This window comes from Chiloscyllium plagiosum, unplaced genomic scaffold (genome assembly GCF_037043375.1).
Source record: "Chiloscyllium plagiosum isolate Xiang-an unplaced genomic scaffold, Cpla_swu_hap1 HiC_scaffold_26, whole genome shotgun sequence".
Classification (NCBI taxonomy): domain Eukaryota; kingdom Metazoa; phylum Chordata; class Chondrichthyes; order Orectolobiformes; family Hemiscylliidae; genus Chiloscyllium; species Chiloscyllium plagiosum.
The window spans coordinates 14,292,174-14,313,805 of NW_028270164.1; the positions used below are offsets into that span (position 1 = coordinate 14,292,174).

The 21,632-nt window shown below is 43.0% G+C and overlaps 1 protein-coding gene across 2 annotated transcripts in view; it reads left to right on the forward strand.

The window, feature by feature from the left end:
- LOC122562928 (CMRF35-like molecule 7) overlaps nucleotides 1–13,043 on the forward strand; it is a 56,831-nt gene extending 43,788 nt beyond the window's left edge. For both annotated transcript variants that reach the window (XM_043716229.2, XM_087973495.1), the window contains 3 exons: nucleotides 5,474–5,580; nucleotides 7,856–7,911; nucleotides 12,511–13,043. In XM_043716229.2, the coding sequence (XP_043572164.2) occupies nucleotides 5,474–5,580; nucleotides 7,856–7,911; nucleotides 12,511–12,636 (289 nt within the window). In that variant the 3' untranslated portion in view covers nucleotides 12,637–13,043. The remainder of the gene's footprint in view (nucleotides 1–5,473; nucleotides 5,581–7,855; nucleotides 7,912–12,510) is intronic.
- The last annotated feature ends 8,589 nt before the right edge of the window (nucleotides 13,044–21,632 follow it).

A 21,632-nucleotide genomic window follows, 5' to 3' on the forward strand; every position in this document is an offset into this window, starting at 1 on the left:
GTGAGGGTCAGTCACAGACCCTGGGAATGGTCAGAGAGTGAGGTCCAGTGTGTGACCCTGGGAACGGTCAGACAGTGAGGTTCAGTGTATGACCCTAGGAATGGTCAGAGAGTGAGAGTCAGTCACTGATCATGGGAATGGTGAGAGAGTGAGGATCAGTGTGTGACCCTGGGAATGGTCAGAGAATGAGGGTTGGTGTGTGACCCTGGGAATGGTCAGAGAGTGATGGTAAGTGTGTGACCCTGGAAATGGTCAGAGAGTGAGGGTCAGTCACTGACCCTGGGAATGGCCAGAGAGTGAGGGTCGGTGTCTGACAGTGGGAATGGTCAGAGAATGAGGTTCAGTGTGTGACCCTGGGAATGGTCAGAGAGTGAGCGCCAGTGTGTGACCCTGGGACTATTCAGAGAGTGATGGTCAGTGTGTGACTCTGAGAATGTTCAGAGAGTGAGGGTCAGTGTGTGACTCTGGAAATGGTCAGAGAGTGAGGGTCAGTGTGTTACGGTGGAAATAATCAGAGAATGAGGGTCAGTGTGCGACCCCGGGAATGGTGAGTGAGTGAGGGTCGGTGTGTGACAGTGGGAGTGGTCAGACAGTGAGGGTCAGTGTGCGACCATGGGAATGGTCAGAGAGCGAGGGTCATTATGTGACCCTGGAAATGGTCAGAGAGTGAGGGTCAGTGTGTTACGGTGGAAATGCTCAGACAATGAGGGTCAGTGTGTGACCCTGGGAATGGTCAGCGAGTGAGTGTCAGTATGTGACCCTGGGAATGGTCAGAGAGTAAGGGTCGGTGTGTGACAGTGGATATGGTCAGAGAGTGAGGTTCAGTGTGTGACCTTGGGAGTGGTCAGAGAGTGAGGGTCAGTCACTGACCCTGGGAATTATCTGAGAGTGAGGGTCAGTGTCTGACGATGGGAATGGTCAGAGAGTGAGGGTCACTGTGTGACCCGGGTAATGGTCAGAGAGTGAGAGTCAGTGTGTGATGGTAGGAATGGTTAGAGAGTGAGGGTCAGTCACTGACCCTGTGAATGGTCAGAGAGTGAGGGTCAGTGTGTGACCCTGGGAATGGTGAGTGAGCGAGGGTCGGTGTGTGACAGTGGGAATGGTCAAAGAGTGAGGTTCAGTGTGTGACACAGGGAGTGGTCAGACAGTGAGGGTCAGTGTGTGACCATGGGAATGGTCAGAGAGTGAGGGTCATTATGTGACCCTGGAAATAATCAGAAAATGAGGGTCAGTGTGTGACCCGGGAATGGTCAGCGAGTGAGGGTCAGTGTGTGACCCTGGAAATGGTCAGAGAGTGAGGGTCAGTGTGTTACGGTGGAAATGCTCAGACAATGAGGGTCAGTATGTGACCCTGGGAATCGTCAGCGAGTGAGTGTCAGTATGTGACCCTGGGAATGATCAGAGAGTGAGGGTCGTTGTGTGACAGTGGGTATGGTCAGAGAGTGAGGTTCAGTGTGTGACCTTGGGAGTGGTCAGAGAGTGAGGGTCAGTCACTGACTCTGGGAATGGTCAGAGAGTGAGAGTCAGTGTGAGACCCTGGGAATGGTCAGACAGTGAGGGTCAGTCACTGACCCTGTGAATGGTCAGAGAGTGAGGGTCGGTGTGTGACAGTGGGAATGGTCAGAGAGTGAGGTTCAGTGTGTGACCCTGGGAGTGGTCAGACAGTGAGGGTCAGTGTGTGATCATGGGAATGGTCAGAGAGTGAGGGTCATTATGTGACCCTGGAAATGGTCAAAAAATGAGGGTCAGTGTGTGACCCGGGAATGGTCAGAGAGTGAGGGTCAGTGTGTTACGTTGGAAATGCTCAGAGAATGCGTGTCAGTATGTGACCCTGGGAATGGTCAGAGAGTGAGGGTCGGTGTGTGACAGTGGGAATGGTCAGAGAGTGAGGGTCAGTCACTGACCCTGGGAATGTTCAGAGAGTGAGGGTCAGTGTGTGACCCTGGGAATGGTGCGAGAGTGAGGGTCAATGTGTGACAGTGGGAATGGTCAGCGAGTGAGGGTCAGTATGTGTCCCTGAGAATGGTCAGAGAATGAGGGTCAGTCACTGACCCTGGGAATGGTCATAGAGTGAGGGGCTGTCACTGACCCTGGGAATGGCCAGAGAGTGAGGGTCAATGTGTGACCCTGGGAATGGTGAGAGAGTGAGGCTCGATGTGTGACAGTGGGAATGGTCAGAGATTCTGGGTCAGTATGTGACCCTGGGAATAGTCAGAGAGTGAGTGTCTTTATGTGACCCTGGGAATGGTCAGAGAGTGAGGGTCAATGTGTGACAGTGGGAATGGTCAGCGAGTGAGGGTCAGTATGTGACCCTGGGAATGTGAGAGAGTGAGGGTCAGTCACTGACCCTGGGAATGGTCAGAGAGTGAGAGTCAGTCACTGACCCTGGGAATGGTCAGAGAGTGAGGGTCACTGTGTGACCCTGGGAATGGTCAGAGAGTGAGGGTCAGTGTGTGACCCTGGGACTTGTCAGAGAGTGAGGTTCGGTCACTGACACTGGGAATGGTCAGAGAGTGAGGGTCACTGTTTGACCCTGTGAGTGGTCAGAGAGTGAGGTTCAGTGTGTGACCCTGAAAATGGTCAGAGAGTGAGGATCAGTGTGTGACCCTGGGAATTATCAGAGAGTGAGGATCAGTGTGTGACCCTGGGAATGGTCAGAGAGTGAGGGTCACTGTGTGACCTGGGGAATGGTCAGAGGGTGAGAGTCAGTGTGTGATGGTTGGAATGGTCAGAGAGTGAGGGTCAGCCACTGACCCTGGGAATGGTCAGAGTGTGAGCGTCAGTAATTAACCCTAGTAATGGTCAGAGAGTGAGGGTCAGTCACTGACCCTGGGAATGGTGAGAGAGTGAAGGTCAGTCACTGACCCTGGGAATGGTCAGAGAGTGAGGTTCAGCCACTGACCCTGGGAATGGTCAGAGAGTGAGGTCCAGTGTGTGACCCTGGGAATGGTCAGAGAGTGAGGGTCAGTGTGTGACGCTGGGAATGGTTAGAGAATGAGAATCAGTCACTGACCCTGGTAATGGTCAGAGAGTGAGGGTCAGTGTGTGACCCTGGGAATGGTCAGAGAGTGATGATCAGTGTGTGACCCTGGGACTGGTCAGAGAGTGAGGGTCGGTCACTGACCCTGGGAATGGTCAGAGAGTGAGGGTCAGTCACTGACCCTGGGAATGGTCAGAGAGTGAGGTTCAGTGTGTGACCTTGGAAATGGTCAGAGAGTGAGGATCAGTATGTGACCCTGGGAACGGTCAGAGAGTGAGGGTCACTGTGTGACCCTGGGAATGGTCAGAGAGTGAGGATCAGTGTGCGACCCTGGGAATGGTCAGAGAGTGAGGATCAGTGTGTGACCCTGGGAATGGTCAGAGAGTGAGAGTCAGTCACTTACCCTGGGAATGGTCAGAGAGTGAGGGTCACTGTTTGACCCTGTGAGTGGTCAGAGAGTGAGGTTCAGTGTGTGACCCTGGGAATGGTCAGAGAGTGAGGATCAGTGTGTGACCCTGGGAATGGTCAGAGAGTGAGGATCAGTGTGCGACCCTGGGAATGGTCAGAGAGTGAGGGTCAGTGTGTGACCCTGGGAGTGGTCAGAGAATGAGAGTCAGTGTGTGGCTTTGGGAATGTTCAGAGAGGGAGGGTCGGTGTATGACAGTGGGAATGGTCTGAGAGTGAGGGTCAGTGTGTGACCCTGGGAGTGGTCAGAGAAAGAGGGTTGATGTCTGACCCTGAGCACTGAACAGAATGAATACCAGCCACTTACCCTGGGATTGTCCCTGAATGGTGACTGGCTACTGATTGAAGCCAGTTACTCATCTGATTATTCAACAGCTGGACAGCAATTGTTCATCTTCAATAAATTTGAGATTATAAAACACTTCTGACTCTCTCCAAGCTTCCACCAAGTCCCATTTACCTGTCATCAGATTTAACCTCCTCTGGCAACCTGTCCATTTTATAATTCATATACTTCCTGACCACATTGTCGTTATTTCCATAATCTTGTCCAAGCCTACAACCCTCATAAGACCTCAAAAGGCCTTCAGTTCTGGCACTCTCACATCCTCAGTTTTCATCATATGATCAAATAGGTTGATTAAGAATATCTATAACTACAGGGAAATTGCTCGATATACTTAAAGGCTTCTTTGGTTAATTTCAAAGGCATTTTCTAACTAAATAAGAACAACTCTTCTTATTCCCTAGGAAAGCCAATCGAATCCATTGTCTGCTGTGACATAATGCAAATGTGAATAAAAGTATGAAAATTTACTGCTGTTTTAATTTGTGCAAGGGAATTTAGGGGATAATTTAAAGATTAAAATAATGACACAGAGCTTTTAGAGTTTTGTGGGAGTCATGTACCAGGAAAGGTATGTTTAAGATTAAATATGAGTTTCTGACTGACAGGAGAAGTATTTTCACATCAAGGGTTTTGAGACTGTGGAAAATACTACCAGAAATCAAAACAGAGATCATTTTGACATTTATAAATACGTTGAAGGAGAGGAGAGTTATAAACTCTTTATCTGATTTCTTTTCTCTATGATGGAAAATTCTAACATTTTAAAGTTTAAGTGAAAATAAAAATATTGTGTTTGGAATACGATTCATTTTGAAGATTTACACTAACACAGACTGATGAGGTGGAACTGGCTGTTTCCATCCCTCTGGATGAGACGTAATTCCTTTGTCGAACTGACCTTCATCAGCGTCACAGTGGGTCAGTGGTTAGCACTGCTGCCTCACAGCGCCAGGGACCCGGGTTCCATGTCAGCCTCGGGAGACTGTGTGGAGTTTGCACATTCTCACCGTGTCTGCACGGGTTTCCTTCGGGTGCTCCAGTTTCCTCCCACAATCCAAAGATGTGCAGGTTAGGTGAATTGGCCATACTAAATTGCCCATAGTGTTCAGGGATGTATAGGTTAGGTGCATTGTTCAAGGATAAATATAGGGTAGAGGAATAGGTCTGGGTGTGTTACTCTTCGTAGAGTTGGTGTGGACTTGTTGGGCCGAAGGGCTGTTTCCACACTGTAGGGATTCTACGATTCCTGAAAATCTTCCAACAAATCTTAACTGAGCTGCTGTCGAACACTTTTAGCACAAGTCTGGGTTTCGCTTCCTCAATGAAGGGCAATATAAATTCTCTTTCTCCTGAAGGATCTGAGGCAGGACTCTGTTCCTTCACGGGCCGGAGTCTCTTTCCTTTGTCACTCCAGAAAATGTGCTTTCTTAAATGTCCTTAGCAAAAGCATGTTTTTTTGTCCTGAAGCCTGAGAGTTTCTGTTCATTTTCCACACCTGATCTTTTAACTCTGTTTTCGAAGAGTCCATTTCAGATTCATACTCCATAAGTCCATTCTGAATGAACCTTGTATCATTATGTCTTGCAAATAAGGGAGTCTTGAAAAAGGAAGTCTGTGGTCCTGCTCAGAAAATGAGCTCCAATTTGGAGAAATAAACTCTCTACCGTTCTCTTTCACAGCACGCCAAATTTTTCCATAACAGTGGTACCTGCACTCGGAATTGTGGTTATACTGTCCCTTGTTGTGACTATCTATGCCACAAGATACAGGAAGAAAACTGCAGCTGGTAAGTTAGAGAATTCAGAACCTTCCAATTTCACATTGAAAGGCGAGCTTCTCAGCTTCCAATTGGACAAAGAGAGAGAGGCTAAACATTTCCTCAGAGCTGGTCCCACTAAACTGGCTGAAACTTTGTCAAAAGAGGGAATCTCGAGGTCATGGGGCTGCTGAGATAAATGGCATTAGAATCGTAGTATTATGCAATGCAGACGAAGCTCTTCACCCCCATGGTGTCTGCACTGACACAAAGGAAACTCACAGTCAAATTGACAGTTACAAATTTTACTAAGGTCGCCTTTACACAGCCTTCCAGGTCAAAGTACAGCATTAAGTCAAAGTACAGCATTAAGTCAAAGTACAGCATTAAGTGCTGCCTGCCTTTTCTGTCTGCTGTAAAAGTGTAAAATAAACAATGTATGGCCACTAGTTTGTCACAGGCTCTTGAACAGCCTAAATGCTAGGGTCAATGACTGTAAAGAACAGAGATTAACGCCAATACCAGGTGCAAAGAAAAAGAAAAAACTCACATTCATATAAGAGAAAGTGAGGACTGCAGATGCTGGAGATCAGAGTCAAGAGTGTGGTGCTAGAGTTCAGCCAATTCCTGATGAAGGGCTTATGCCTGAAACATTGATTCTTCTGCTCCTTGGATGCTGCCTGACCTGCTGTGCTTTTCCAGCAACACACTCTTGACTCACATTTATATAGCACCATTTACTCCTGCACATTCCAAAGTGCTTTGCAGCCAATTGTCACAAACGTAGAAAATGTAACAAGCTCCAAAACAAAACCATCTTCAGTGAAGTAGGTTGAGGGTAAGTTATTTGGTGGGACGCTGGGAAACAGTCACACACTCACCTTGGGAATCAGTGAGCCAAAAAGGCAGACGGCGGCCTCAGTCTGTCATCTCATCCACAATGCAAATATTAAACGATGAGCCCCTGCCTCAGTGGTGTATTGGAGTATCAGACAAGGCCTTTGTGTTTGACTTTATAAAGTGGGACTTGAACCTACAACCTACTGCCACAGAGTGTTACCAAATGAGCCACAGCTGACACCTGCAGGAATCTTTAGGGCAGTCACAGTAAAGCTGAACAATGAATGAAAATATGCCTTGACCCCACAGATTTAAATAAAGCCTCAGATAAAGAACAATGTACAATGCAGCAAATACAGGAAGCAAGTATGCAAAGAGCTGGTGTAAATATCATCTTCCAAACAGATCTGGGTGGAAACCTAAATGTGATGATAAGAATGAAATTTAAATACAGTGTTTAGTCGTTACAGACTATGTTTCAATGTTTTATTAACTAAATCAGTGAAATCAGTGCCATGTGTTCAAATCTCACTGCAATCAATAGTTTGACAGATAAGTTCTGCCAAATGAAGTGGTTTCAGATTATTTATGAATTGGAGATGTCGGTGTTGGACTGGGGTGTACAAAGTTAAAAATCACACAACACCAGGTTATAGTCCAACAGGTTTAATTGGAAGCACACTAGCTTTCGGAGCACCGCTCCTTCATCAGGTGGTTGTGGAGGACACAATTGTAAGGCTATAAATTCTGTGCCTTAGAATTGTGTCCTCCTCAACCGCCTGACGAAGGAGCTTCGCTCCGAAAGCTAGTGTGCTTCCAATTAAACCTGTTGGACTATAACCTGGTGTTGTGTGATTTTTAACTCAGATTATTTATATAATCTTTTATATCTTTTCATTTGGCTTCGTTGGCATTGGGGGATTAGTTTGCTCAGTTGACTGGGCAGCTAGCTTATGATCTGGAGTGATACTAATAGCAAGTGTTCAACACTGCACTAACTGAGGTTACTGGGAAGGACTGTCCTTCTCAACGTCTCCCCTCACCTAAGGTTTGTTGAATCTCAGGTTAAAGCACCACTTTCAGTAATGGGAAAGTAAGAACATGATGCCTTTAACTTTATTGGAATTAACTATAGGGTCAACTTTTATAAAACACAGTGGATCGGCTTAAGTTGTAAAGACAGAAATGTTCCATGTTGTGTTTAAAGTAAGTGGATGAATAGGTTTATCAAAATAACACACAGAATGCCATTCACTGGTCTAAATTTGTGTATGCTGACATGAAATATTGCAGAGAACAATTTCTGAACTTGTGTGTCTGAATCTGTTTTGCCAATACCCCTTATAAAAGAATGTTACATTTTAGGGAATATGTCTGTTACAAAATCAAAAGCATCAGGCAGATAATTAAATTATATCGTGGTGGATTTTACAGCACTGAATTCTTAAATCTTTGTCATTCTTAGGTGAGAAAGAGTTAAGACGCACCAGGGAAGATTCGAATCCGGTTTATAATGATATGGTAAGAATTTCATGCAGCACCTGACCTGACATTTCACATTTACCTATCCTCATTTCAAATGCTAGTTTATTTATGGTTAGAAAACTAAGTGAGTTAATCTTCTGGATACACATCAAATTATTGCAGATGTTGGAAGTATGAAATAAAGAGAGAAATCCTTGAAATATTCAGTAGATCTGGCAGCAACTGTGACAGCGAATCAGAGCTCATAGGTGGAATCTTAATGTAGACTAAGTGACGGGAGTGATCATGAGATTCATGGCAGACATAGACAATAAGGCCCATCTCATCATCAGGAACGTCTTGCACCATCTTTCACGCTTCTGGAAAGTTGCAAGACTAGCTTCTCGCCAGGCAGTGGTGAGTTAAGCAGGATTATTGCTTATTGAACACTGTGTTAGAGGTCTAATTAATAGCCTCAGAAGCATTCAGTTTCCTATCTTGCCTAATACTTCAAACAAGCTAGACTTTGAGAGTTCTTCACATGAAGATACCTGATCACTTCAGCTTGCCATTCATTCCAAAGGTCCTCTATATTGGACACTGGCCACTGACCTCTTGAGCATGTTCCAAAGGTATCAGCCTCAGATACCCGATTTTCCACAGACATTGGCATCCAATATGTACCAGCCTCCAAGAACCCTCATGACAAATCTCTGATCCACTGACAGATACTTCTTGCAATCCAACGCTGCACCTTGGGCTGCACCAACAACTATCATTGCAATGTTTCTGCAAGGAAACTTTGTTCTCAAGGGCACACACCTAGCTCATGGACTGCACCAGGATACATCTCCAGGCTCTTCACTTGCTCCCATAGCATTCGCTCACTCTGAACCAACCTGGATGCTCACGATATCCCTACATTGCATTGCTGTGTATTGCCTTCTTACATGCTATCCCCTCAGCCAAAGATACCAGACTCATCTTACGTCTGTCTTGCCTTACCGTTAAGCACAGAAGCAAAGACAAGAAGTTTGTCATGATTGTCAAGCCAAGGGAGGTAGTGTCTGGTCTGGGGGACCTGGCACAGGAAGTCAGGTCCAGCTTCCAATACTAGTCCAGGGACTTGGACACAGTCATTCTGCTGCTCTGGGCAGTGAGAACCAGGATATTCTCCACAGGGAGGGGTGGAGGGCTGAACATCAGGAAGCCCATCAGCCATTTTCAGTCTTCCTGCCGGATTGTGAGCTGTTTTCCTTCTAGAATAAGAAAATGCCATTGCATTAGAGGAAGCAAAAGGGGATGCCACATTTACTACTTCAGCTGCAGGCTGTGTCCTGAATAGGTGATTGGGTCGAGCAGAGGGCATGCTGGGTTACTGGTGTTGGGGGTTGAAGTCAGTGGAAGCACATGACGGAAGCTGTTGCAGACAATACCTAACCTTGACCTCCTATGACCCCTGATATCCCTGCTGTCATCCTCTTGTCCCTTCCTCAATCATATTTTGATCTCAGTCACACTGACCCGAACTTCCTGTGTCAACTCTGCACCCACTGTCCCCATTATCATGACCCTGCTGGAGCTTGAGCTGAATTAGGATTTACACACTAATGTAGCAGTTCACCATACCTTCATCCCCGAAACAAGGGAACTGCTGCCATTGTTAGAAAGTTTATAAAGAATGTGAATAAGCAGTTGAAATGTCCCAATATCTAAGACTATGGGCTAAGTGCTGGAAAGATGCATTTAAATAGGTTGACTTGATGGACAGAAGGACAGTGCTGAATGACTCCAAGCTTGTAAACTTGAGATCTCCTTAAGAGGTGTGAGGACAAGAAGCATTCAAAAGACAAACATTGAGTTGGCTTCAACATCTGATATCCCTGATTGCATCTGCTCAGAAATTGAGTTCATGGGGTTCCAAACTTGACCAGAAGATAGTGAGGACTGCAGATGCTGGAGATCAGAATCAAAGAGTGTGGTGCTGGACATTTCTGATGAAGGGTTTACGCTTGAAACGTCGATTCTCCTGCTCCGTGGATGCTGCCTGGCCGGCTGTGCTTTTCCAGCTCCAAACTCTTCAAACTTGACCAGACCCAATCTTTCCACTTCCTTAAATTCCCAATCAAGTTGAGATGGTTGACTTTTGACCTTATTGTGTGAAATGCTTCTTCGATGTAACTGATCCCTACTCCCCATGTGGGTGAGAGCATCAATGATTAGCAAAGAGCAGTTAGAAAGCCAGTTAGACTATCACATTCATACACTCATACAGAAATAAAAGGCAAAGAGCTAAATCTTGTGATATTTTGGCTAAGTGCCAATCTTGTCGCCTTTCATGGAGGAATTCTATCCATGAGGCCTATGGAATTTTCTCACACTGTCACATCAAACGTAGCTCATTATTTACCTGCTCCCCGCCTATAGGTCCCCCCCCCCCCCCATCCAATGCTAGCCCAATTTCACCACTCAGTGTAGCAATAATGACTGGCTATTACCCAGACATTGCAAGAATGGACTGCCATCCCTGGTCCCAGGTGGCATTTTTGAAAAGATGTTGAGCACCTGGTCAAGAACAGTCCAGAGCTGCCCTGCTTGGTTCATGACATTCATCAAGATATAGTAGAACAGCAGAATTTGGTGCCCCACTTCATTGACAGGGACCTGGAGATCCTGGAAGTTGGGATACTACAGAAGAAGGAAGCTCTTTTTCCGCAAGACTGGTAGAGGTGGGCACAGCTCCAGAGCCTACCTGCCTGGTCCAAATTTGCCACCCAGATCACGATGATCTCAGCCATCCAGAAAATGCCCAGCGCTCTCGGAATAAGGTCAATGGCCTTCTCCACTCTACAAGAGTAAGTGTCACTATCTTCTCTCTGCTACCACACCCACCTCCCACCAAGGCTCACACAGTACCACTATTGCATATCATATCTTCCCTCACTCGTTTTTATCCAGCCCAATTCTCCTACACGGCTAGCTGTACATGCCTCTGAACTATCTATCTACACAAGCAGGCAAAAGTGAGGACTGCAGATGCCGGAGATTAGAGTCGAGAGTGTGGAGCTGGAAAAGCACAGCAGATCAGGCAGCATCAGAGAAGCAGGAAAATCAATGATTCAGGAAAAAGCCCTTCATCAGGAATGGTCGATTTTCCTGCTCCTCGGATGCTGCCTGACCTGCTATGCCTATCTACTCAAGCACTCAGGACACTTTTTCCCCATTGCACCAACACTAACAGCAGTGCCACCCAATTTCATCTCACTCAATCCTTCTCGTTCCAGGAGGGAGCAGCCCACAAGAGGGCAGAAAGAGTCAAGACAGGTGGTGGGCTACCTGACATTTGGCTTCTCAACCCCTATGAGAAGAGGATTCGGATTGTGACTACCCCAAGGGATGAACTGACACTGCACAAACCTGGACTGACATTGGAAGCTGCCCATGACTTATTGTGCCAAGATCCCCTGAATGAAGGGGGTCTCCCTTGACATGACGGAGAACTACTCCCTGTAGACGTTGAGGCATGGCCATACAGTTGAAGCGCAATATCAAGTGCAATTGCTGTGTAGGCTGCAGGCACATGATGCAGGTACGAGATTGACATATTACAGTGCCATACTGTGATGACTGCCTACACTCATGACAAACAGCCTGGCACTAAAAGACAAGGCAGGGCATGGATGCTGTCAGTATCCAGGTAGGCTCAAAGTGATTGAGCACTATGACAGCAAGTGAGAAACCCTGAGGTGCAGTCTCCTCCAATCTGTGAGCTCTGTTCAAAGTATCTTTGCAACGACATTTTAACAATCGGTGCCGGTGCAGTACAAATTGCAGCATGGCATTGCAGCAGAGTACCTTAAGTGGGCCAGAGATGTGCCTTGAAGATGTGGAGAGGCTGACAGTTGTCAGATACTAGTATCTGTGGGTGTGCATGTGGTCGATGCACTGAAGTGTGTCCTTGGGCATTGATGCTGGGTGTCCACTGGTCTGGATCACCCAGGCACTCATTCTGCCTTCCTTGCTGGGAATTCTTGGTCTCTACTTTCCAAGCTGCAGGTGGTGGGATAAGATCCTCATAATGAGCAGTGGGACTTGCAGTTAGTGAGGGTAATAAAGATAAAAATTATGCCGATTCATAGGTTCACGCCGCTCATTAATGAGAATTTCATCTCAATGTCTTGAACTCTGTTGGAAAACATGAGTTAGGATCATGCAATACAGAAGAGGCCGTTTGGCCCATCAAGTCTGCACTAACAAAGCTACACTAAATCTACACTAGTCCCACTTTCCAACATTACGCCATAGCCTTTTTTGCCCTGAATATCACAGAAGGGCTCACTCAACTTCTTTCGTGATTCTCTTAGATTTTTCTTCATTGCCAATGTCATTCAGGGCCCTAGAAGATTCCACCCTCAGTTCAAGTTTCTTATGTTTCAGTTTGATAACCTTTCATTTGGGTTTAATAGTTCTTATGATGTAATGAAAAGTTGTGACTCCTTCACTTAATTATTCCTAACTCTCAAATAAAGTATGAAAGAGAGTAAAACACTAAAGTGTATAAATTAATAGTTCTTTATTAATCACAAATTTTGTATTTTGTTCTATATGAAAGTAGTCGCTACATATTTCAATGACAATTTGTTCATTTCTTAAAAGCCTTTCAGAGATTATGGTGAAGATATCACTTATGACATGGAAACAAGCAAATCCCTCAATTGGACGAAAGACTTTCCTACTTATATTTGTGATAAGCAAAAGTATGAACAGAAGGAGTCTATCTAATTAGCAAGTACTGCTAATTCTGGAGAATGGAATCAATGATCTACAATTGGATTTCAATATTGCTTCTCTCATCAATACTTTAAACTCTCATACTAACATCACAAGAACAGTCTGAAGGTTCCATTTTAATCAATGTTTTCATTCCCATCTGTTGCCTGGGAGATCGGCAAGAAATGTGGCTATTGTTGCTGATGTCATTAACAATCTGTTTCCTTGCAGTCCATCTTCATTTACTGGTAAATCCTTAATTAAAGGGACTAATGTCTATACTCAAATTTCAGCCAGAGAAATACCATATGGACAAATTGTATACTCATCCAGTGATGCTCCGACAATGATTCCTTGGTAAATTGTCTCTCTCTGCTTTTATGAATTCTTTTTATAAAAACATTGTCGTCTTTACCAGATGTATCGTGTCATCAATTATGTGTATTGCATCAACTGTACACACAGCAAATTATTTGCACATCCACTTATACAGTGGCAACAGAGAAAGAAGTTCAACTTGTTAACATATTAGATATTTTACTAATAAACTGTCAACTAAACAATATAAGTTCAAATATTTGGTGATAATCTTCACATAAATGTACATTGAATGTACAGGGATGATATGTGACTCAGAAGGCATGTAAATGAATGCAATTTACATAGCCAGTTATTATTGAATGTTACTGTCTTAAAGTAGACAATCATTGGACTAAAAACAGTGATACAAGAAGGTAAGTTTTCATTAAGCTACCTGTTAATTCACTAAAAATGAAAGCTTCTTCTGAGCTCTAAAACATTGTTTGTTCAAATAACAATGTAAGGTCCATGTTTGTAAGGTCACAAAGAACATGCATGTATTATGATCACAGCTGATGTTATGAGTGGATAAATCAGACATCAGGCTGAAACCCGACTTGATAGATTTTTTTTGTTGGTTTTAACAAGATGATCTTACACTGGAACCTGAACACGCAATGCTGCAGATTTAGTTTTAACAATAAAACATTTTTTATAGAAAGAAATGAAAATACAATAGAATAGGGTGTTATGGTGGCTCAGTAATTAGGACTGCTGCCTCACAACGCCAGGTTCAATTCCCACCTCTGTCTGTGTGGAGTTTACACATTCTCCCAGTGTCTGCGTGGGTTTCCTCCAGGTGCTCCGTTTTCCTCCCACAGTCCAAAGATGTGCAGGTTAGGTGAATTGGCCAAGCTAAATTACCTGTAGTGTTAGGTGCATTAGTCAGGGTAAAAATAGGGGAATGGGTCTAGTTGGGTTGCTCTTCGGAGGATCGGTGTGGACTTGTTGGGCCGAAGGGCTTGTTTCCACACTTTCTCAACCAAAGTATTTAAAGTTAACATGTTTAAGATTTCAAAATACATAGCACAATGCAATCTTATTAATCCGAACTGTATAGAGTTTGACTTAGTTGTGGCCTCAATAATGAGAATTTGATAGCCTCTTCCTTGATTCTTCATACAGCTGAGCTTAGACTTTCTCAGCTTCATGTAATTTCTTCAAGGTTTTAATTGAACACTTCTGGGTTGGAATTTTTAAACTAAACTAACAATTCTGAAATATCTCACTTTCTCAGGTATAACTGTTTCATATATCCAGTTCCAGCCAAGACATCTGAAAACTGACAAAACTGAAGCCCAAAAGCTCTTTTCAAGCTCTGGGTCTTTCCTTTAATCAAAAGAAAACCAATGCCATAATTCACTTGAGAAAGTGTGCCCCAGAGTCCCAGAGTTGTCACAAAAATTAAAGATTAATCAAATAGTCAGATTCACAGAAAACACTGTTATATATAACAAGAATCAATATTTATAATAGTGAATCGATTCTAACCAGAGGCAAACAAAATGATTAATTATCAAAATGTATAACTTACTCGCTAAAACTCTAACCCTGTGTTTAATCCTTCAACACACATCCAGACAGACTCAACAAACAAACAGGCATGGAAGTTAAAAATACAGGAATGAAAACTGGGCAAAAGTAGATCAGTAACATCAATGCACAAGATTCAATGAGATATCCCTTTTGCTTCTTCCAAGACCTTCAGTTCTCCAATCACTTTACTTCCACATCCTTTCACAGGGCATTTGAAGCAGTAATTGTACAATTTTCTGGTCGCTGCTGGGAGGCAACAGCTTTCAGTAACTGATGGGAGAAAATAGCCAGCTTTCTTTCAGGTTTTAGTTACTTAACTGCAAGTTGCTCAGCTCTTTAGCAGCCAATCAGAGAATTATTGTCCTGCTGATGATATCAGGCCCCTCAACAGCTCCCGATTGCACAAACGAATCAGAAATCTGACACTGGATCAAGCTTGCACCAATCCCCCGATGCCATGGCATCTTAGGCATCTACCCTCACTGCTTGAACAAAACAACTGTATAAACACAACTCACAATGAGTTCCATCAACTTGTTTTTAAAAATGCAGCAGCTCTTTCTGCCAATATTGTTTTATAGCCGAATCTTCTTTTCTCATTTTGGTCCTTAATCCCAAATAAAGAAATATAAAATGATGTGTTTTTTACATCAACCTCTCTCCTTCTAAATTGAAACTTAATGTACACTCTTTGCTTTGAAACTCTCCCAATGGAAACAAAAACTCATTGCACACTTGGAATTCTCTGTCTCTTGCGCTGCTTTTAAAATAAATCACCATGGCTTCAGAAATACATATAAGTTAATCCTTAAACCTCAGGCACACAGAAAACCCATAGTTCACAAGTTCAAAATCCAAACTTAAAAATAAATTATTAAAATATAGATATATCACAACATCTTGTAATACATTTGGTATAATATAATATGGTCTTGAAAACAAGTTTACTGAACAATGCCAAGTATTCTATGACTGTTGAAGCTCCCACCTTAATATTCACAATCGTGCTTTAAAGGGGTTTCTTTTTTACTTCACTGCTCCTCCATTATAGAAATAGAAAAAGGCCTGGTGAAAACTTTTAGTCTTCTGTAACAAGCAACTTGTTGATTCAATTTTTTTTTAATCTCATGTACTCTTGAGGTCTTCTGGTGCTGGACCAGAAACTACAGCTCAAATCCCACATCAGGAATTGTTGACTATAAAAGATGCATTTGTTACATGTTCATTTAGGTTGATTGTCTGCCTGGAAATCTTCCCAATACGTCGTCGTTTGAATCTCCTGATTAACCATCCTGCGGAAGGCAATGGCAAACCACTGCAGTAATTTGCCCATAAACATGGATCAATCTACAAAGGTTTCCAGGCTCAAACTTTGAAAAATGAGGACAGGAGAAATGACTGATCTTTAACCAAACAATATTTATCACGCATAGTATATATCTATTTATTCTGTGCCTAGCCTCGAGATGGCTGTGGTACCCAATGATCAGCTCTGATAAACCTAAAATAGTTGAGGATGATTACAAGCATGGAAAAAAGAAATGATTATCCTTTACCAAATATATTCACATTTCCTCTAATAATGAACATGATCTGAGCAACAACCATTTGGTAACATCTGTACCTCATAACCCTCAGTCAATGAGATAACTATCCATAGCATGGCCTCCATACCACTAACACTGCCAAATACCTATCAACATAAACTGGTAGGTTACCTGCTCATACAATAAAAGACCAAATGCTAAGTATGGGTGAAAAGTTAATTATTCCTCAACCGTGGTGGTTCATCAAGTAGTTACAGATTTCAGCAGTCAGGATACTCACAGCTAGCCTGGGTAAACAGAACTGCAACAAACACTAAAGAGGGTCAATGGTCTCCAGGATAGAACAGACTTTTTGAAGTGCCTGTGTCACTTCAAAACCTATTTTTCTTCTTCGAGTAGATTCAGAATGTGATTTATGTGATGAATTTGAGCATTATATCTTGTGGGCGGCACGGTGGCACAGTGGTTAGCACTGCTGCCTCACAGCGCCAGAGACCCGGGTTCAATTCCCGCCTCAGGCGACTGACTCTGTGGAGTTTGCACATTCTCCCCGTGTCTGCGTGGGTTTCCTCCGGGTGCTCCGGTTTCCTCCCACAGTCCAAAGATGTGCAGGTCAGGTGAATTGGCCATGCTAAATTGCCCGTAGTGTTAGGTAAGGGGTAAATGTAGGGGTATGGGTGGGTTGCGCTTCGGCGGGGCGGTGTGGACTTGTTGGGCCGAAGGGCCTGTTTCCACACTGTAAGTAATCTAATCTAATAGAAAGCCACTTTGGCCAGGTTTAAGCAGTTACAGATTTCAGCCACCAACACAAACAGACCAATGGTTAAGTGAATCAAGTGCCAAAGATCTGAGGCAGTGAACTTCATTGACCAGGTCAAGGCTTATTCAATCTGCCATTGACTGCTATTCATTTTGGGAAAAGCAGGAAATGGTTTTGAGGTCAATATTATGAGAGAGGGAGAGGAATGCAAGAGCAGATGGCCTGTGGAGATGGGGGTGCATATTCATGAAGTCCTTAAGATGGCAGGGCAAGGTAACAAGGCAGCTATGAGATCCTTGAGTTTGCAAATAGTATCATTAAATAGGAAACAGGAAGTTGTACTTGAACCTTTCCTAATCACAGATTTTACCTCACTTAAGGGAAGGAAATGGCCTAGTGGTATTATTGCTAGATTATTAATTCAGAACTTAGATAATGTTCTGGGGCACCAGGGTTTGAATCCTAGTCACAGTGGCATTTGAATCCAAAATCTGGACTTAAGCATCTAATAATGTCCATTAGCTGACCAGCTCTGATGAAGAATCATCTAGACTCGAAATGTTAGCTTGCTGTCTCTCCAGGGATGCTGCCCGACCTGCTGTGATTTACAGCATTTTTTGTTTTCAGTATGATTTCCTGAGGTGCTTGGAGTCTGTTAAATTCAACAACATGAGTGTCCGCTGCTTCTTCAGTGAAATTGACTGGAAGGGAAGCCTTTCACATTAAAAGTGAAGAGTTCCAGTCATGGTCAGGTGTGAGGTTACTGTTCATCACACTGTTTCTCAGAGCCTCCTGTCTTTGAATAAGCGGGGATATCAATGTCTCCGCCAACAGTTCACCTGCCTGGCACTTCACTCCCCTCTGCTTTCATCACAGCATGGCAATATGATACGGAGCTCTACCTACTATCTCTGACAAACAGTATGGGGAACAACAAAATGACACTGACACAGCAAGAGGAACTTTCTCCTCTGCTGTAAGACACTTGATAAAGCAAAGGAAAGCTCCAAGAGGGGAGGAACCCAAACCAGGCAGAGGATCATTTTCTTGATGTGTCTGAGCACCAATGTCTCAGGAGGTTCGGCTTATCTCAGCATGTCATTCATAGCCTTCCGCAACACTCCCTTCTTCACACTGGGCCAGATGGGCTACATTGCCAATGGCTGTTAAAATGGCTGTCACTGAAGGAAGACACTCCCCAGCCACCACCTCACTCAGATCCTCAACTCTCCCTGAACCTATGCCTTCTCTTCTGCAAAGGAGAGAAAGTAGAGACAAATGAGGGTTAGGAATGCTGTTTGTGAATAGGAGGGACACTGGCAGAGAAACACAGTAAAATGTGACTACAGAAGGTTGCAGAATGTTGTGAGGTGTGGAGATGAAGTGCCAAGACAGAGAGTAATGTATGAAGCTGTGAGCTGTGCTCTCCTGAGGATGGCTGCTCAGAGAATCCTGGGAAAGACAGAGTGTGGGACTTGACGATTGAAAGTGTTGTGCCACTCATCTTTCCCATCCTCCTGACATCCTGATCTTGGCACATTGTCTCCACACTGGAGGAGCCTCACTTTCACTGCGGACCTCCTTCACTGCTGCTGTCTACAGCTGTTTGGCTGCTATGGTTGTTCTCTTCCTGCCATCCCTGAGAGAGCTGACCTCACTGCAGCTCCTCAGATCTTTGACCAAAATGTCCACATTAGACCTGTGAGCAGCGGGGAGGGAGAAGTGCAATCTTCCCCGGTCTGATTGGAATTCTTATATTTTCTGCAGCCTCACAATCACTCTGAGACCCTCAGGTTCCTTTAATTAGAAATCAACCATTTGAGCCACCCCAACCTGCCTTATTCTCACAAGATATGCTATTTAGAAATACAAATCAACAGAGTGCAGAATGGCTATGGTTACTTTAAGGCATGCATTCGGACATGGCCGAACTATTATTCCCACAATTTTTAGGTACAAAACTTCCAAAAGGACAGGCAAACAGTACAAAAAGGTTTTGCAGCAAAGAAGATGATACAGAGGAAACAAGAATGGGATTGAATTCTGTGACAATAGATGCATTGGTAGTTATCTTCCAAGAATCCTTAGATCCTGGATAAGTCCCAGACTACTGGAAAATTGACAATTAACGCCTTTATTTACAAAGGGAACCATTCGGAGAAAAGATAATTATTAGGCAGTCAGATTAACATATTTTATTGGGAAATTGTTAGAGTCTGTTATAAAGGACTTAAGAGCACATCTAGGAAAACATAAAATGATTAAGTAGAGTCAGTGTGACTTCACAGAAGGGAATGCATACCCAACAATTTATTAGAATTCTTTGAGAAAGTAATAAGCAGGATAGATAAAGGGAATGTAGTGGATACATAATATTAAGAATTTCTGAACGGGTTTGAGAAGATGCCACTCATTAGACTACTTAATAAGAGAGGAGCTTATGGTTGGAAGTTGTATATTAGTATGGATTGAGGATTGTCTAAATAATAGATGTTAGATTTAGGATAAGGAGGGCATTTTTCTGTGCAATTTGTAAGTACTGGAGTGTCATGGAGATTATAATAATTCATAATATATATTAATGACTCGGATTAGAATGTACTATAGCCATTTGTGAATGACACAAAAATAGACATGATGTGGAGGAGCCAGTGTTGAACAGGGCTGGACAAAGTTAAAAGTCACATGGCTATAACTTCTGTGTCTTATCGTCTTATTCTCCACAACCACCTGATGAAGGAGCAGTGTTCCGAAAGCTAGTGCTTCCAAACAAACCTGTTGGACTACAACCTGGTGTTGTTTGATTTTTAAGAAACATAAAGGGGAAGGAAAGTGTTGAGGATGACATATAGAGGACAGTTTAAGAACAAAATCTTGCCAGATGGAATATAATGTATTAAAATGTGAGGTTACACACTTTTTGCTATCAAATTAATTTAATTTCTTACTAAACAGACAACCCTGGTTCCTCTGCCCATTTGCCTTTCCTTTCAATCAGATGTGAATCCTTGGATATTTCACTCCCAGCCCTAGTCCCCTTGCAACCACTTTGTGAAACCCTCAGGAACATTTTGGCATTATTGAGATTATCACTCTACTGTGTGCTTAAACATCTTTTTTCATAAACTGTTAGTTTGGTTTAATTTTTTTTCATTATTTATTTTGTTAATAAACTTCAATTTTATACATACAATCTGCAGCATTACATCCATAAATTTCAGCAAGCGACTGTGTTAATACTATTAAATAAAATATGATCTATGAAGCCAGGTTTCAGTCTGGGATCTAACTTGTCCTGTAGTAACTTGAACTCAGATCATAACATGGACCCAATACAAGACAATCACTTTGCAATCACATCTTCAACTCATTCACACAGGATTAGCTGAAACCAGAATCAATTGCTGCGTTTGGTGCTGTAATCTCTCAGCCCCCCATTCAGTTTCAGTATATTTTGTTGCAATTGCCTCTAAATTTATCTTATTGTGCAACAGTCTAACCCAGTTAATGCAACCATTTCCTTTAATCCTAATCTAGAATGATCTGGTCACTAGCAACACAAGCAATTCAATGTAAAAATTTAATGCTGAGAAACAATGAATTATGACATTTAAGTGGTTCCATTAATGGGAGTGAACTCTGGGGAGAGTAATTTCAAAAACATTCATCAATTTGCGCCTTTATAGTGCCAACATGGAGCTCGACAATGGGACCAACCAGCAGCACAGCAGGAACTACTCAGCCTCCTGTTATAACGGCTCTCACCATGTCTTCCTTCACCATCAGCTCACCCAGGTTCGTCTCTTAAACATTTTTCTGTTGTTAAGATAACCAACCATATACTATCTATGTCCATCTTAACAAAAGAACATATCAAAAAGTTTGATAATCAACATAATTGTAGGTTGATAGTTTTAAAATTAAATACATTTTCAAGAATTGGTTAGAATTCAGAATCAGTAAGATAGAAGTATAATTGTTTCTCTCTATGAATTTTCCTAAAAGACAAATGTAAACACAAACACTGACACAGCTCAGAAAAAGTCAATAATAGATTTCTCTGCAGAGATGGACTTTCTGAAAAAGAAATACTTTGGCCAATTCATTCTTCTTGAAGGCAAATGGAAAGCTGTTGCTAAACCTGTTGCTTTGATGTTCTGGTTTGTGTGGTGAACTAACTAATCATGCATAATTGTCTCTGAAGTCTTGCAAACAGATATTACATAGGAAATCCAATCTTGTAATGTTCTTCTAACCCCTCTTTCAAAAGAACAAACAGCAGTTCACTGACACCTTCGCAAGGGCAACAAGAGATGGGCAATAAAAGCAGGCCAGCCTACAGTTGAAGAGAAAAAAGCTTTCCCCCTGCCCTGAAATAGAGGATTTTCTTTTCTGTACTGGGGATATACAGGCTTGTTATTTGATCTCCGCAGGCATCCTTCCTCCAACTCAAGTTTCTTCTAAGCAGGCCTTGGTACCTGAACCTGATTTACTTTAACTATCTTCAAACCAGTCACTACTCATCCCAGAATACAGCACAACATGCAATTAGCATTATATGTGATTGAAAGGAAAACTTCTTAAAAGAAATCTCCAAGTTCCATAATGAATTTTGATGAACATTTTTAAAGAAATTACTCCAGATATGTTCCCAAGGATAGAAATAAACCCATTTGGTTTTCAGCATGGAGAAATCCATGAATGCTTGTATCTTTGCTGTTCTTGACAACATTTGACTTTGTCCTGCTGCGTACCTGAAGTAAGTTACTTAAACCTTTGCATATTTACATCTTGGCGAAAACAAT